Source organism: Typopeltis vanoorti, chromosome 2, assembly GCF_054136105.1.
Source record: "Typopeltis vanoorti isolate ZY-2024b chromosome 2, IOZ_Tvanoo_1.0, whole genome shotgun sequence".
Lineage (NCBI taxonomy): Eukaryota > Metazoa > Arthropoda > Arachnida > Uropygi > Thelyphonidae > Typopeltis > Typopeltis vanoorti.
The window spans coordinates 188,464,959-188,480,502 of NC_143550.1; the positions used below are offsets into that span (position 1 = coordinate 188,464,959).

The window sequence follows — 15,544 nt, forward strand, 5'->3', positions numbered from 1 at the left end:
TTCCGAATATAACTTTATGAAGGGGTAAAAACAGCCCTTTCTCGAGTAGATCTGTGACACAAGTATGGTTCCCCCTCCTTCACCTCAGTGGGTTTTTTTTTTTTTTTTTTTTTTTTTTTTTTTTTTTTTTTTTTTAACATTCATTCTTTGCTAGCAGGAAAAACTAACAGGAGATGAAAATAAAACGAAATTCGCTGAACTGAATTTTATTTCGTAATGTAACACTTCTTCGAATAAGAACCGCAAATTAAGTATGTAAGTTTAAGCATAAATGTATTGTACAAGTATATAAAACTAATTAAATCCAATTATTTTAAGAACAAAAATTATGTAGCGCGTGACTTAAATAGACCGTGAAAGATGTTAGTTTAGTTGATTAACTGAACTTATTTGATTTGTGTATTGTATAGAGATACACGTGTAAAAAAAATGTACTGAATATTACACGTTTCTAAATGAACCGCGTTATGCCCTTCCGGTGCATACGGTCTTTTCTACCAAAAACAGACCTCCTAGGGTTTAGGACCACTAGATGGTACCAGTTCTTCTGTACTCTTCCCCCTCCCCCACGAGACAACCTTAGACATCATTTGATAACCTTGGGCTCGACTTTTAGTAATGGTGGAGCCCGACTGCCAACTAGTCTTCCCAAGTTAGTTTGGCCAAAAGGAGTTTCGGCGACTCCCTTTGTTGGGGAGGTAATTACTGAACTGCCATCACCGAATTCAGAAAATTCGTTTGGTTTTAGGACTTTCCATTTTTTTTCTGTACTTTTTTATTTTTCTTTATTTATTTTTAATTTATTTTATTCAACTTATTTTCCATTACATATATTTACATTTTTATTACAGTCTGTAATGACTACCGCATGATTATAACATTCGCATATCACAGTAATTGTGAGATTTGCATGACACGGCAGTGGTGTGTGAGAGTGCTACGATATGAATCCAGAGGATCGAAATGATCCATCCAAGAACCTTGAGTTTATACAACTTCTTGATACCCAGCGAACGTGGGATTTCAAGTGTTAGTCACGATTTTTGGTGAAATGAATGCAAGTATGTACAAAGGCCAAGTTCTTTTACATCCTATATAAAAGAAATAGGACAGCTTAGAGCTAATTATTATATATTAGGAATAATTTTTGTACATTGTGTATCAAATTTTGGTTCGTAATTTTTATACACATGTAAGTGCATTTCTGATTGTGATCTTGGTCTAGAAGCTAAAACAAAATTGTCTGTTCTTCGTGTTCGCATCCGCAATCGATTTTTGAAAATGAGGATTAAGCGGCATGAAAACTACTGCGACACTAACTGTGGGGAAAGGTGTATTGAGCCACTGTAGTTACTTTTTGTTTGCTTTTTCTGTTCTTAACATGTGTCTCTCAGCTCCTTCTTTCAACTGAAGACAACTTTTTCGATTACTCTTCTAATTTCATAGAAACAGTAAACTGTTTTGTAGAAATGTAATGATGCATTCTGCAAGATGCAACGATCAATCAATATTTGCGTGTATTTTTTTTTTTTTTTTTCCAGCAACGTTCATCAGTGCAACATTAGGTTGAAACCACCGAAAAAGATCCCCACCCCTTATGGAGGAAGACTGATATGGACGATGCCAGGCAAAAACAAGTTAATTGCCCATCTCAAGGACAAAATGAAAATCCGACACAGGAAGCGCTGGAGTCAAGTAGGTTGTCATCTTAAAACGTTTGGTTAAATTATTGACATTAATTGAACAGTTAACTTAAACATAAACTGTCGAATTAAATTCCTCTTTTGCATATTGCAATTTGTTTGCTTATCTAACTTGAATTTCTTGCATTAATCGTATTTCTTTCGATGAACATAATCAAATAAGACTGGAATAAAAGAGGGAAGCAACAGTTACACTTGAATATGAATAGAATAAGAAAGCATCTGGATTGGATGGTACGACAGAGACTGTTGAATATTGAGGAAAACAACTAACTACTAAATAGCTTTATCACAATGGAGAGAAGGACTAATAACAACAATATAAAAACAGACTTTCGAAACACCCCCAGGAAATTGTAGAGGAATAGTTCACCTCTTATCACACTAAAAATCTATGAGAATGCTTTCGAACCGAATATTGAACCAACTCCTTTTGCCCAGACATCTCTATAAGTTTCTTGAAAAACAGACGCACTGATAACCACTACTGTCTTAGGAGCAAGATATATGAACTTCCGATCTTCATAGATTTCTCAAAAAGCCTTCGATTCAATCAAAAGTCAGTTGTTACGGCATGCCTTTGAAAATAATCAAAGCAGTTGCAGAACCAAACCAGAATTACCACGGAAGTATGATTAATGGAGAGATGACTGAGAACTTTCCTTTTTCCACTGGAGATCTTCTGGCATCATATCTTTTTATTACTACCCTTGAGTGTATTTTCAAACTCATAGACAACGGATGCGGAATAACTCTTGAAGATTCGGCAAGACAAACCCGCATAAGCGCACTCTGAAGTTAATCGACTCTTAACATTCAGACCGTCCAAAACTACCTATATTCATGTAAAAAGGCATTGGTTGGGTTGGCAGGCAACAGAATTATAACTAAATGACCACACTCTTCAATTCCAAGATTTTCAATACCTTGGTTATTACTTCAATAATCTAACGTGGTAAAAAGAAAGTATAAAACTCTTCAGTTCTATAAAAGCCTGATTAATATCTGAAAGTCCAATTCCGGTCTCATTACCCAAAACGCGAACATTTCTGTACAAAACCAATAGTCCAGGCACAGTTACATATTGCATTTCCAGACATGAAACATCGCTACTCAATGAACACTTCATATCATCATTTGCTTTGGAACAACATGCCTTTAGTCACTACAAGGATATACATGGCAAGATCACATTCCTAATACTGTCATAGGTGAAGAAATCCAGCAAAGATGTCCAATAGAAACCGTTCAAAAAATTCAGCTGATATGGTTTGCACACCAACTACATCCATCTTCATTCACCTATGTCCACTGTTCTTGTTCTCTGCAGACCGTCCAATTGACACAGAGGAAGTGCCAAGAAACGTTTTGGTCAAATTCATGAATCATCTGACATTTACCAGTTGGAACATAGCCGAGCAATTTGACTCGCCTGCATTTAAGGTTATCTTCAAAGCTGTTGTAAAATTTTTCTTCTCTTAATTTATTCTTATTATTTACTCTATATTATCTTATTTTTACCTCTTGATTATTCTTAATTATACTACAACTTTATCTTCAATCTTAAATCTCTTAACTTCAATATCTCTCTTGGCCAGTCTATACTTACAAGAAAGATGCTAGTGGTTTGTGGGACAAAGGAATTACTAATGGCGGATACCTAATCCTTTGTCTCACACTGGTTCTAATTCCTTTTTCGGATTCAGAGAAAATTTATTTTTCACTGCACCACCTCGAATCCTAGATTAACAGATAGTGTAGAATCAAGGAACCAGGAACACAGTTTAGCATACAATCTTATGTTACTAAGAGTTATGTTTGCAGTCGTAGCCTCTCTATAATTTAATCTCCCGATGTGGTTCATATTTTATGAGCAAGTGCAACAGAGAAGAAAATCAGGCAAGTCATCAGTTAAACAAAAAGAACAAAATATTTAATTCATTTGAAACATTGTACATTCTATGAATTCACTCTCAATAAGTAATCTGCAATTGCTAATGAGCACTAATTACTTAGATTCTCTGTATCTATCTTAGCATGCATGACAAAGAACTTCAATTAAGGCTTACAAATTACACTTGAAGAATCACACTTATTCATTAACCTTCCAAACGGCCAGGACGTCTATAGATGTCCAACTAAATCTGGATATGATTCAGCCCACCTATTTAAAGAACCAGGATAAGAAGTGCAATTTGACTGTCATGTTCATTAGAAGGTGTGATAAACCCTCACGCTGAAGAGAACGGTTAATCGGATTATCTCACTCTCGCAGCTACCTCTCAGTTGCCTATAACAAGAAACACACATCCTTGTTCTATGCTGGTCAACTGGATTTTAGTTATATAGGAGAGACTAAAAATAGAGAAATTATTTATATTTTTGTTTTCTCTTTTTATTGTACAATATAATTTTAATTTCTGGACAAAATAAAAGTCTTGCATAATTTCTTCACTTAAATATTGCCTTACCTTGGAGAACCAATTTAATTTTTAATTTTTTTCTAATCGCTTTTCAGACAAAACATTATTCTTTGTTCTCGAAGAAATTAATTCACGATAATTATTTGAAATATTCTTTTAAAAAAGAAAAGAAAACCGGCTGCGACGTTCAAGATTATGTTATTTTTATTTTTGTACAAAACCATCGAAATCGAATAATACTTCACAGATTTCCTTTAGGACATGCTTGAGCAACTTTGCTTTATAGAGAATAATGTGAAATTCTTTAATCACATCACTAAATTTTTTTTTATATTATATAGTAATCTACTGTTTTTTGTACTTTCACTTTCTTGGTTTCCCTGTATAATTAGTCATTACAAAATGAAATTAACAGTTATAGATATGTACTGCATAATTCAGATATTTTATTCTCCAATTTTTTAAGTAAGCGATACATTTGCTTATTTTTATCATTCAAAATATGTATATCAAATGCATCAAATGTTTTCATTTCCTTTCACAATACAAATGAACTTTATTTCGACTTTGATATCATCACCTCCCCCCCATCCTGTTGCAACGTTACCAGACACCCAAAAGCTGTTATGAAACATAGGTACAGTTTTTATTTCATTCGTGATTTTTCCATAATAATTGTTCCACATAATGTTTAATTTTTTTGACACAGAAACTAAGTTTTGATTATTATAAATTTACAAATTATAAATAAGAAAATATACATATTATTTCCCTATTATTATAAATCAGGAAGTTATGTGATGTTGGCTAATAGAGGAAATTGATATTTAACAACACTGTCATCCTACAAATGCAATATCAGAATATGCTTCGAATGTCTACTAATCAATCAGAAAGAAAGAACAAGGAATTTCTGCCTGTAAAATATTCAGTTATTGCACGAGGTACTTTAGTGTGCTGCCTTCTAGGCATGTTCTTTTGATCTGGTTCCCAGTGGTGGTGGTGGGGAGTTGGTAATCTCCATTAGTCTACAACTTGTTACTGGTGTTATCTCTTCTTTTCCTATCCTCGTTCTAGTTTTTATAGCAGGCTTACCACGACACCTTATCTTACTTAAATTTCCTTTCTCCCTTCTATCAAATCCTACTGGCCACGCTATTATTTGTTATACTATTTATATATCGTATTGTACCCCCTTTTCCTTTTATTGAGATCCTTCTTTTATTTGTTTAATACATGGCTATTATTATCTTAGCTCTTTCACACATGCAAGTAAATCGCTGGTCTCCTATTAAATTAATTTATTTCTTAGGATCTTTGCAGTCTAATTGGCCTCTTTACTTTCTAAACATCATCTTATCACATAACAATCTGATGGAGTTCACCCTATAAGTGTTAACACATTTATTTTTTTTACTGCGTCAGCAAGTAAAAAAAATAAATGAGCAAGAATCCTTTCTATCATACCTATGATAGAAAGGATTCTAGCTCAGGGTGACCCCTTCAGAGTGATATATGATAACTAGAATCAGGATTAATCTTATCCCTCCGCTTGCTTATTTCTTTCTTACAGTCGTGGCTCGCTTAATATATTTATTCTCTTGGGTTTATCCCGCTTAGTTCGTTGATTTTTTTATGAGTGGTGGTTTTTGAATTCATATAACACAAGCAGATCAGGCAAGTACATAAATGAAAGTTTAATGAGCCTTAAGGAGATATACAATTATACAATTCAAACAGGTTAGTGTGGATGCACTCAATTTAGATCAAAGGCTCTAAATAATTTATACTAATTACATATTAAATTGCAATAACCACTAATACAATCAATTTTGTATAATTTCATAGGTAATCATCATGCCATCCGGATGCATGTGGCCTTGAGTTAACACAATTTATACATTAAGCTTAGCGTAATCAGATATCTACTCGGCCTCGTGGGCAAACAAATCTTGACACTATTTCAGGCCTATGCCTAGTTGTAGGCTATTCTTACAGTCCCTTAAAGCTTAGTCCATTCAAATGTTCTCACAGAGAATTCACTCTCTTCTATAACAGGAAATAGGATTTTAAAAGTCTGCATTACCATCTCTGTCCTTGTATTCTTAAATTTTGTTCCTGCCTTGTCTGGTCATCAAGGCCTTTAATATAGTCCCTTTAGAGGATATCTTCCGTCGATCTGAGCGAGTAGAATCTCATCGGGAAAACTGGGAGGTAGCACGGTAACGTTGCCTTATACGGCCAGCTTCAATTTGGTTCTTCCGTTGCACGACAACGCACAGCTATCCTAGAGCACGGACATAGCTTGGCCCAATACGAACACTACGACAGACGAACCAAATGCCTTCCCCGACTGGCCAGGAAATTTCCCCGACGACGCGCTCGACCACTGTCTGAGAGCTCAGGAATCCAGGAAAAAGATCTCGAGTCGTGCTTGCAAGGCCTTATTGTTTAATTTTCTCCTCTCGGCAATTCACGATCTTCGCAATGCGCGCCAACGTGGTCACGTGAGCTAACGTCAATCTCCTTAGCTCCCTCTATTTTAATCGCACGTGTGCCCTCTTTCCTTTCCTGGAAAACGCTTAGATTTCCTTTTCATAATGCAGGATGGCAAAATTGACCCTTGAACCCTGACTCATAGGCCTTGTTAATTTAGTACTAGAGACTGGTCTTTTTTTAAGTGGATTTGTGAGCTTACATGGATCTATATCTGGTCCACACTTAATACAGATTATATATAAAAGCTTACTATACAAATTTATGCGATTCCTAATTTATAATTGTTTTGCACTTGTAAACAGCTTACACTTATTCTATTGCCAACGTTCCATATTCTCTGCCTAAGTTGCATTAAAGTTGTGACCTGAATAATTTACATTAAACATTTCTAAGCCCTTTCAGGACACAACACTGGGCAGAAAGGAATATTATAAAGTATACCCAATATACAATTCATTTGTGAGATGGCAAGCAAGAGCAGCAGCAGCAGAAATAGCAGTAATTTTTTTTCAAGATAATTATGAAATAATTTAGAATTTTTCGATAATAAAAGTGAAACTGATCACTATAAATAAAGAAATCATTTTTGGCATAAATACTTCATCAGCCTGTAAAAGAAATGTCAGTTTTACTGTGTTTTCGTTTTCTGAACAACAGAAAACGAAACAGGACATTCTTGCTTGAGGCAATTTAGTGCGAATTCTAGGAAACTTTGTGTCTTGTGTCTCTCAAAAGAGTAATCTAAGACTTTTAGCTTTTCCTCTAGGTAAGAGGATTATTGCCCAGCATTTCTAAGACGTATTTCAGAAATAGCAATCAGCAGAAATAGAAGTAATAATCTTTAGATTTAAAAAAAAGAAAAGAAACGGAAATAATACAATTGAAATTTCTTTGTGTGGCTTTTACATGTTGAAAATACAGCATAGTATTTCTAAATCTTAGAATAATTTCAGCAGACTGCTGATTTCAGATTCAAAGAAACAGTACAGAATTAAAAGCTTCAACAATATTGTTTCATTTCTTTTGTCAAAACGGTAAACTGAAATAAGAGATTTTGAATACCGTCTGAAAGCTTTCAAAGCTATAGAAATTTAAAGTAGTTATGCAACTCAGTTCCAGGAGAGGAAGGGGGGATGTTGCAGTAAAAAATCCTAAAAATGAGCATAAATTTTTAATCGTTCCATACAGGATATCCTTGCTAGTTTATTTTCAACATATCTACAGTGGTTAAGCACTGGATATTATAGTAATGTGCACCCTCCAAAAAAAAAAAAAAACCTCTGTTGCAATTTTCAGCAAAAGAAGAAGGCAAAGAGTCTCTGATAAAATACCATTAGGTATAAATTTTTGATACTAAAAAAGATACAATATCGGAAACCGAGTAATGCAGTTTATAATCATTTGTTGTTCATAAAAAAAAAAAAATCGTTCCTGAAATTGAAATGTGACAATCCATATAAAGTTGAAGCCTTTGGCTCTTCATATATCTAATAACATATAAAGTTATTTTGTAAAGAAAGAAAGCAAAATGTCATATTTATTTCACTAAATGTTATTTAAAAATATAAATATTTGACAAAATATTTTAAACGTAAACAAACATTTGCAAATTCGCGAAAAAGAATCTATATTGTCAGTAAAGTGGAGCATATTAACTATTACTAAAGTATATTCATTGCAATCTATGGTCATTTCAGGATTGATTATTTATTTTGGCAGATGTGAAACTTCTATTTTTGGAAAGAGACACAAGAAATAAATTGTTCAGCAATAAAAACAAAACAAAAAACGATCAAATATCCTAGTACAGTGAAGAAAATTCGAAGTAACAGAGTACATGTAAAGACACGGGACACAACAGTCACTCCACCACAGTTAATCCGCTAATGGGTCTCAAATCGCCGTTAAAGGATTAACAGCAGAGGAGGGTAAATACTTGATAAAAGATAGAATGCTGATGAAGTTTTGTTCCATGAAAAAGTCTGGGGTAGTCTTGCTATTTCATCCACCTTGGCCAGTAGGAGGGTTAATACTAAGGACAATTAGCTGAATTACTAAACTAGCTTCTTGTGCTCTTATACGATTTCTTCTCACAAAATTCTCATAACCTTTTCTATCATTAAAAGACAATTCTAAGGCACCACATGCTCTCAATTAATTTTTCTTAACAAGTTACTCAAAAATTCTCATTATTACTTTATCATTCAAAGAAACATTCTCTAGAGTCCTTTCTAAAGTTTACATATATTCTTCTAATACACATAATAAAACATGGGTTGTACGTTACCAATTGCTGTGGAATTATCTGGCCACTTTACATATCTCGTCTGGACAATTACTTTCGACACCACGTTCCTTCTGCCTTCTCTGAGGCATTCTTCAAAGATTCAATCTGCACTTACTTCTGCTGCCGAAAATAGGTAGACGTTGTTCCATGGTGAACTCGTTCAACATCATAACGACATCTTCGTAAGCATCGGTGAATACCTTCTGCTGGGCTGGTCGCCGACCGGTAAATTATTGGGAAATCTACGGCAAAGTTCCTCCGTCATTGTCTTGGAACGAGGGGACGCCACGAGGAGGCTCCATACACATCAGCAAGACCGCCCGAAACTTTGGAGCATAACTCCACACAAGAGTAAGAGTAAAATTCAGCCCCCAAAGCACAAGAGAGCTTCCTTGGCGCTGCACGACTTTTTAAATTGCGCGCCACACACGGAATTCTTAGCCTACTCTTCTGCGCGTATCAGTGGGGGGGGGGGGGACTTATTTCCTTAAAAAAGGGTGCACCTGTACTCTTTGATGCACGTGTTTCGATTCCAGCCATTTTATTTAATCGGATTATCGCTTTCTCCCAGCAATTTATAAGTATTTACACTTAAGCAGTTTAGCAATTCACAATACTTTATAATATCACATATTAAATGAAGGATTCTCAGCTTAGTAATATTTTAGTGAAACTTACAAGAGTCTAGTATATTCTGGTACATTAATAATTGATTCAAAATTGCAAACCCATGTTAAGTCTGAAGGAAACGTAAATTAATTTAATTTTCGTTTAATTCAGAACTTAACACTGTTGTTATATGCATATTGCTGTATATATTTATCTATTCATACATGATAAAAAATGATAATGAATATACTCCCTACCTAAGAATCAGAAAAGACATTTAAAAAATCGACAGAGAACAGCTGATTGATGTGCGATGTGTGCACGGACTACATAAGAAGCATTGTACGCAAATTTGAACTCCGATGGTTACTGACGAAATATTATTTTTAAAATTCAATTTCTTCCGCAGGGTATAATTGTGGACTGAAGTAAAGTCTTTCATTTGGGTTGTAAGAGGAAGTGAAGCATCAAAAGAGTAACCAATGCACGCCACGCGAAGAGAAACTGCGAAAAAGTATACAAGTGAAAAAAATCGCTGCGTTCTTTAACCTTTCTCACTAGATTAAAGAAGATTCATTCGTCATAGCATATTTCTAAATTTTTTCAAAGTAATGTCATTCACAGAAGGTTGCAACGATTGGGAGGGAGTCATCCAGTTAGTTACTTACAGGAATCTTGATGATGTTTATAAATGGAGAATAAACGTAATGACTGTCCCATCTTGCTTTATTCAACTCCGTATCAGCACAAATACGCAGTTTCTGATGTATCAGACCCGTAAACAGAATGTTGTTCTTTATTCAATGAGAACGCACCTGTAATTGGTCGCATTAAATGTCTCAGCACGGACGGCCGTTTGTGCAATCACACCGCGCACGTTTCATTCTCGCCAGACATTTTCATTCTCTTTCTTGTGATCCATCTCTCTATCCAGCTGTCTTGAAGACTTTTGGTGCCGAAACGCCAGACAAAGCAGCACTCCTTTCGGCTTCATTAATTAAGGATTACGTTTTTTATGCCAAATCACAAGCGGACTGCGTATTCAAATTTATCAATTTAGACGACTGCAGTGTTTATTGGGAACGCCATAGTGTCTCTTCCTATCATTCTGAACTAGTTAGCGTCGTCGAGGTTTTACAAATTCTTTCACAAGAACTTCTTCCGAAAAAAAGTGAATTGAGAAGCCCATTCAGGAAATTGTTCCTTAACTTTAAAAACTACGATGTGAGATATTTGTAATCAAAAGACATTGCAATGCATTACTTTTATATATTCGAGAGGTATTTGAATAAAGAATAATTCCAGGAATTCATCTGAAAACATATACTGGTAATATAATCTGAAAGAATACAGAAAGATGTTCTCCTTTAGGTCCTTTATCCACTGCACTAAGTCTTAATGCTGTAAGATTTAGCACTCAAGCTTGCATGTGCACGTCAAATCGGAAAATTGCAGAGAACGAATGAATTTAATTAAGTTCTAATCGCAGGGAAATACGCAATAAAAATGTTTAGGAAATGCCTTGCTCAGTCGGATAAAGAGAAATGAAAGTAGCAGATTGAAATACTCATTCAGTTTTGTTCTATAGTCATGATACCTGAGCTTAAAAATGGGCTCTTCAGATTTCGGCATAGTCAGAAGGAAACTGGACGAAAAAAAAAACATATTTACAGAGGAAAGTTTTTCTGAGTACGTTACGGATCGGTGCCTTCTGCTTTGAAATTGATAGTGTACGACCTTCTCCCTCCACCGAGTAATTCACATCTAGTTTGCAAATCACTCGTTACATTCAGCTGACGAAGAGTGACTTTAATAAACAGCTGTTCATTGTCTGATTGTTTCACTCGGCGTTAAATTAACTACTGCTAAACGCAAGAAAGTCTCCATTTGACACTTTGTATGGAAAGCTGTCTGGAGAATTGTATGGAAATTTCAGTGTCTGTAACAGCAGCTATTCGCATTACACAAAATACTTCTTTGTCCTCTGCAGCAGCAAGAGTAGGATAATTATTAATAGGAGTTGTCAGTCAATCAAAGCCCAATAAGCGACACTAAACAATTTTTCAAAGTAAAACTAATCGGTGTTTTTTTTTTTTTTTTTTTTAATTATTGCGCTGACAAAATGAAGTTTCTTTGTTTATATTCATGAGCATTCCAATATTCTGCTATCATTGATAATCTAAACAATAACGTCGCTTAAAGTAAACAAAAGTCTGCTTGATGAGCTCAGGTGATGTCATGTTTTTTTTTTTGTTGTTGTTGTTGTAACTGCACTACATATTCAAAATTAGAAAACCTCGACTTTTCCGTATTTCTTAGAAACATAGCGATAAAAAAAAAAAAAAAAGGGGGGCATCTCGCCCGTGAAGTCGATAAAGTGTGAACACACCAAAAATCTTGAACGTTGTTTGATGTGTGATATGAATAGGAAGCCTCCCAGATCGAAGAAAAGCAGCATTTCCTTGACTAATTCCAGATGGTTTCTTTGCAGGTAATGTACATGTATTACCTACTGGGTCATCGTCTCATGGAGCTGCCCATTGACGTCAACCGCAAAGCCGTCATGGCGGAGAACACGTTCGTACTTGCTTTGGATGGAGACATTAACTTCCGACCCCATGCTGTGCAGCTTCTTGTTGACCTCATGAAGAAAAACAGAAATTTGGGTGCAGCGTGCGGCCGCATTCATCCAGTTGGTTCTGGTAAGCCTCAATTTAAGTCGAATTTTCTTGTTTTACGACCTCTCTCTTTTCCATCACACTTCTCTTGCATTGGTAGCCATTTTAATTCTCACCCTCTTTCTTTTTAGAGCACGTGTTCGGCAAAAAAAAAAGAAGTGAAAAGCATCTTGTAGAAGAGTGCAATCCACATTAAGCAACTTATTTTCTGAGCCATCAAGCCTCTCTTTGCGAAAGTCTCTTTTCAAACTGTTTTTAGACTTCAATTAACAAATTAAGTCAGCTCTTTATTTCTTTAATTGCTACTGAATCTGTACACGTCCTTCAGTGCTGTTGGGCTTCTGCTTTGTATTTAATTTTCAGTCAGTTCCAGCATTATGGATATAATGAATAAATTAAAGGGCTAATGAATGTCATTTCATTTTTCCTCGCTGGATCTTTCATGTTCTTAACTAGAAAACATATTTTGTTCTCAAATTTCAACTGATGCATGCAAATTGGTTGAGGATACCATTTTCTCTTTCTTTAAATAAAAGAAATAAAAATAACTTCTTTGGTTAATAAAGAATAGATAATATGATGGCAAGCGATGCGATTAAATTTATTTACAGCATGACATAATAAAAGACACATGACATCAAAATATATAATACATATTTGTGTAGGCAAGATAAATGAGACAGGTAGTGTATATATACAGAAAACTAGTAAAGATATAAAATTCTGATATAAAAAAAAAAGTCACTAAAATTTTAAATCTAGTTCAGATCGCAATTCAAGAGCTGAAGAATCTGCCTCAAAAAAGTTCGCCAGGGTAGGCACTTACGAGTATGCTGCAGTTCTTCACAGTGTCCCTGATCATTTGATTTCTGGCCCCACAGTCATGTTGGGGTGTAGGTGATCATCCCCCACTTGTGTAAACTGTCAGCACAGATACCATGCCCTGTACGTATCCGATTTAAGCATTTCCATAGATGACATGGAAACTCAATTGCTTTCGGATTATAGTTGGGAAGGATATATTATACTAAGTTTATGAATGTTCCATTCAGAAAAGGTTACACGCTGACCTACAAAGCAGGAATTTATGACCAACTGAGGAGTATATTGAGTTCAGTGGAATGGGATCGAGAGTGCATGGGAAGCATTTAAACGATACTTAAATGATGCAATTGCAAAATGTGTCCCGAGAGTTAGAAGAATAAATAGTAAGAGTCAAATGAATGTTTACTCTTATTAAGCAAGAGATCCGTAAGAAAAGGACGATGTGGAAGAAATACCATTTGTATAAGGATGACGTCCGTTATGAACGTTATAAGCAGCAAGCTAGAATAGTCGCAACTGTTGTACATAAAGCAAAGTTTGAGCATAAAGAAAGTGGCTCTGCGTGCTAAAGACAATCCACAAGAATTCTATCGATATGCTGCAAGTAAAAGAAAGAATAAATTTGAAAGAATAACGCATAAATCCAGATGGCGTGAGGGTAACAGATACAGAAGAGGTTGTTCAGTTAATGAGTGCCCATTTCGGTAAAAGCTATCAACTGTGAACGCAGCATTGAGCTCACTGTTACCTCTTCACTAGATGAAGAAACGCAGGTGTGTGACGCCGAGGTTTCAGAGCTATTGCACATGAATAAGAATTCAGCAATAGGGACTGATGTAATATCAGCACGTGTGGTAAAAGAGTGTTCAGCTGAACTGGCCATTCATTTGACAAGGCTGTTTAATATGAGTCTCAGAACAGGGAAGATTCCTCAGGAATGGAATGAATGCATGGTAGTCCCATTGCACACAAGGGCTCGCATTCAGAAATGGGTTGACAGCGAATCTCTACTTTGCAATGAACGACATGGGTTCACTAAGGGAAGGTCATGTCTTAGCAACCTGCTCACATTCTATAACAATGTTACCGTTGAACTAGAAAGGGGAATGGATACACCATGATACTTTTGGATTTTGCTAAGGCTTTTGACAGAATACAGCATGGTAGACTGTTGCATAAATTGGAGAAAATGGGTTTGGGTTATACAATAATATCATGGATTAAAGGATGGATGACTGACAGATAAAAAGTAGTGTATGGAGGATCTGAGTCTGCAAGGTTTAAGGTAACAAGTTGTGTACCACGAGGTCAGTACTTGGTCCACTGTTATTCGATCTGTACATCAATGATATTGGAAAGGATTTTACAAGCGGCATACAGCTATTTGCTGCTGATGATGCAAACATAGGTAGGGTAATCAGGAATGCAGCTTATATACAGTACTTGCAGAATTATTTGAATAGGCTGGAATTGTGGGCATGGGAAAATTGGTGTCAGTTAAATGTGAGCAAATGTAAAGTCGTTGGATATCTAATCAACATGATTAGATATCCAATGTTGTATTATATTGGTGAGATTAGGCTAGGGATCTTGGAATGTTAATAGATAAGAAGTTGAAGTTTAGGGGACATGTGGCAAAGATTGCAAATACAACTCAAAATATAATTGCAATACTGAAATGAAAACATTCACATGTAAAGATAACGAATACGTTTTGCTTCTTTACAAGGCCTTGATAAGACTTCACTTGGACTATTGTGCGCCGGTCGTCTGGTTTCCGTTGTGATTCTGATATGTTGGAGAAAGTACAAAGGAGTGTTAAAATGATATCAGGATTGTGGAATATTGATTATGAAGACATTGAGAATTTGTAGGCTGCAGACACTAGCAAACAGGAAAAAAAAAGGGGAGGGGAGGGGATGATATGATTGAGACTTTCAAACTTCTGAAAGGTTCATAGAAGATTTAAATTAATGGAATTTTTCAATTTATGGAGAGTGGTGATATGACAAGAGAGCATCCTTGGTAGCGGAGAATGAAGGCTGCCGAGAAGGGTGTGAGGGCCAGATTTTTCACTAATTGGGTGGTGCCTGATTGCCATTGGATGTTGTGAGTACAAGCAGTGTGAATGAATTCAAGAATAAGTATTATGGGTTGTGTGTGCAGTATGTGGTCTCCCTCGATGAGTCTTTGATTCCCTGGAGGTTTCTCTTAATAATAATACGTTTCCTTAAGTTCGGTGGCGATTTTTTCTTCCACGTTTTTAGCCAATTCGAATTAACGTTGAAATCGCTATTCACAAGTTCTTCAGCCAATATAAGTGGAAGCCGTTGGGATTAATGGCGATTTATACTTAAATGTGGGAGGTCGTCATTTATTCGTAACAGGGGGTTACTATTTATTTTTCTGTACTCTTTTACGAGAGCGTCTTGTCTGTGATTTACTGAAGACTGCACTCTCCATCCCTGCCAAAGCATTGCTTATCAACAACAGCTTTACCTCCATCTCATTTATCATAAA

General features: G+C 35.6%; 1 protein-coding gene across 1 annotated transcript in view; it reads left to right on the plus strand.

Annotated features, from left to right (window-relative positions):
• kkv (hyaluronan synthase-like protein kkv) overlaps window positions 1-15,544 on the plus strand; it is an 85,056-nt gene that overhangs the window by 55,314 nt on the left and 14,198 nt on the right. The window contains exons 9-10 of the mRNA XM_090409974.1: window positions 1,542-1,695; window positions 12,013-12,223. Of these exons, the coding sequence (XP_090266100.1) occupies window positions 1,542-1,695; window positions 12,013-12,223 (365 nt within the window). The remainder of the gene's footprint in view (window positions 1-1,541; window positions 1,696-12,012; window positions 12,224-15,544) is intronic.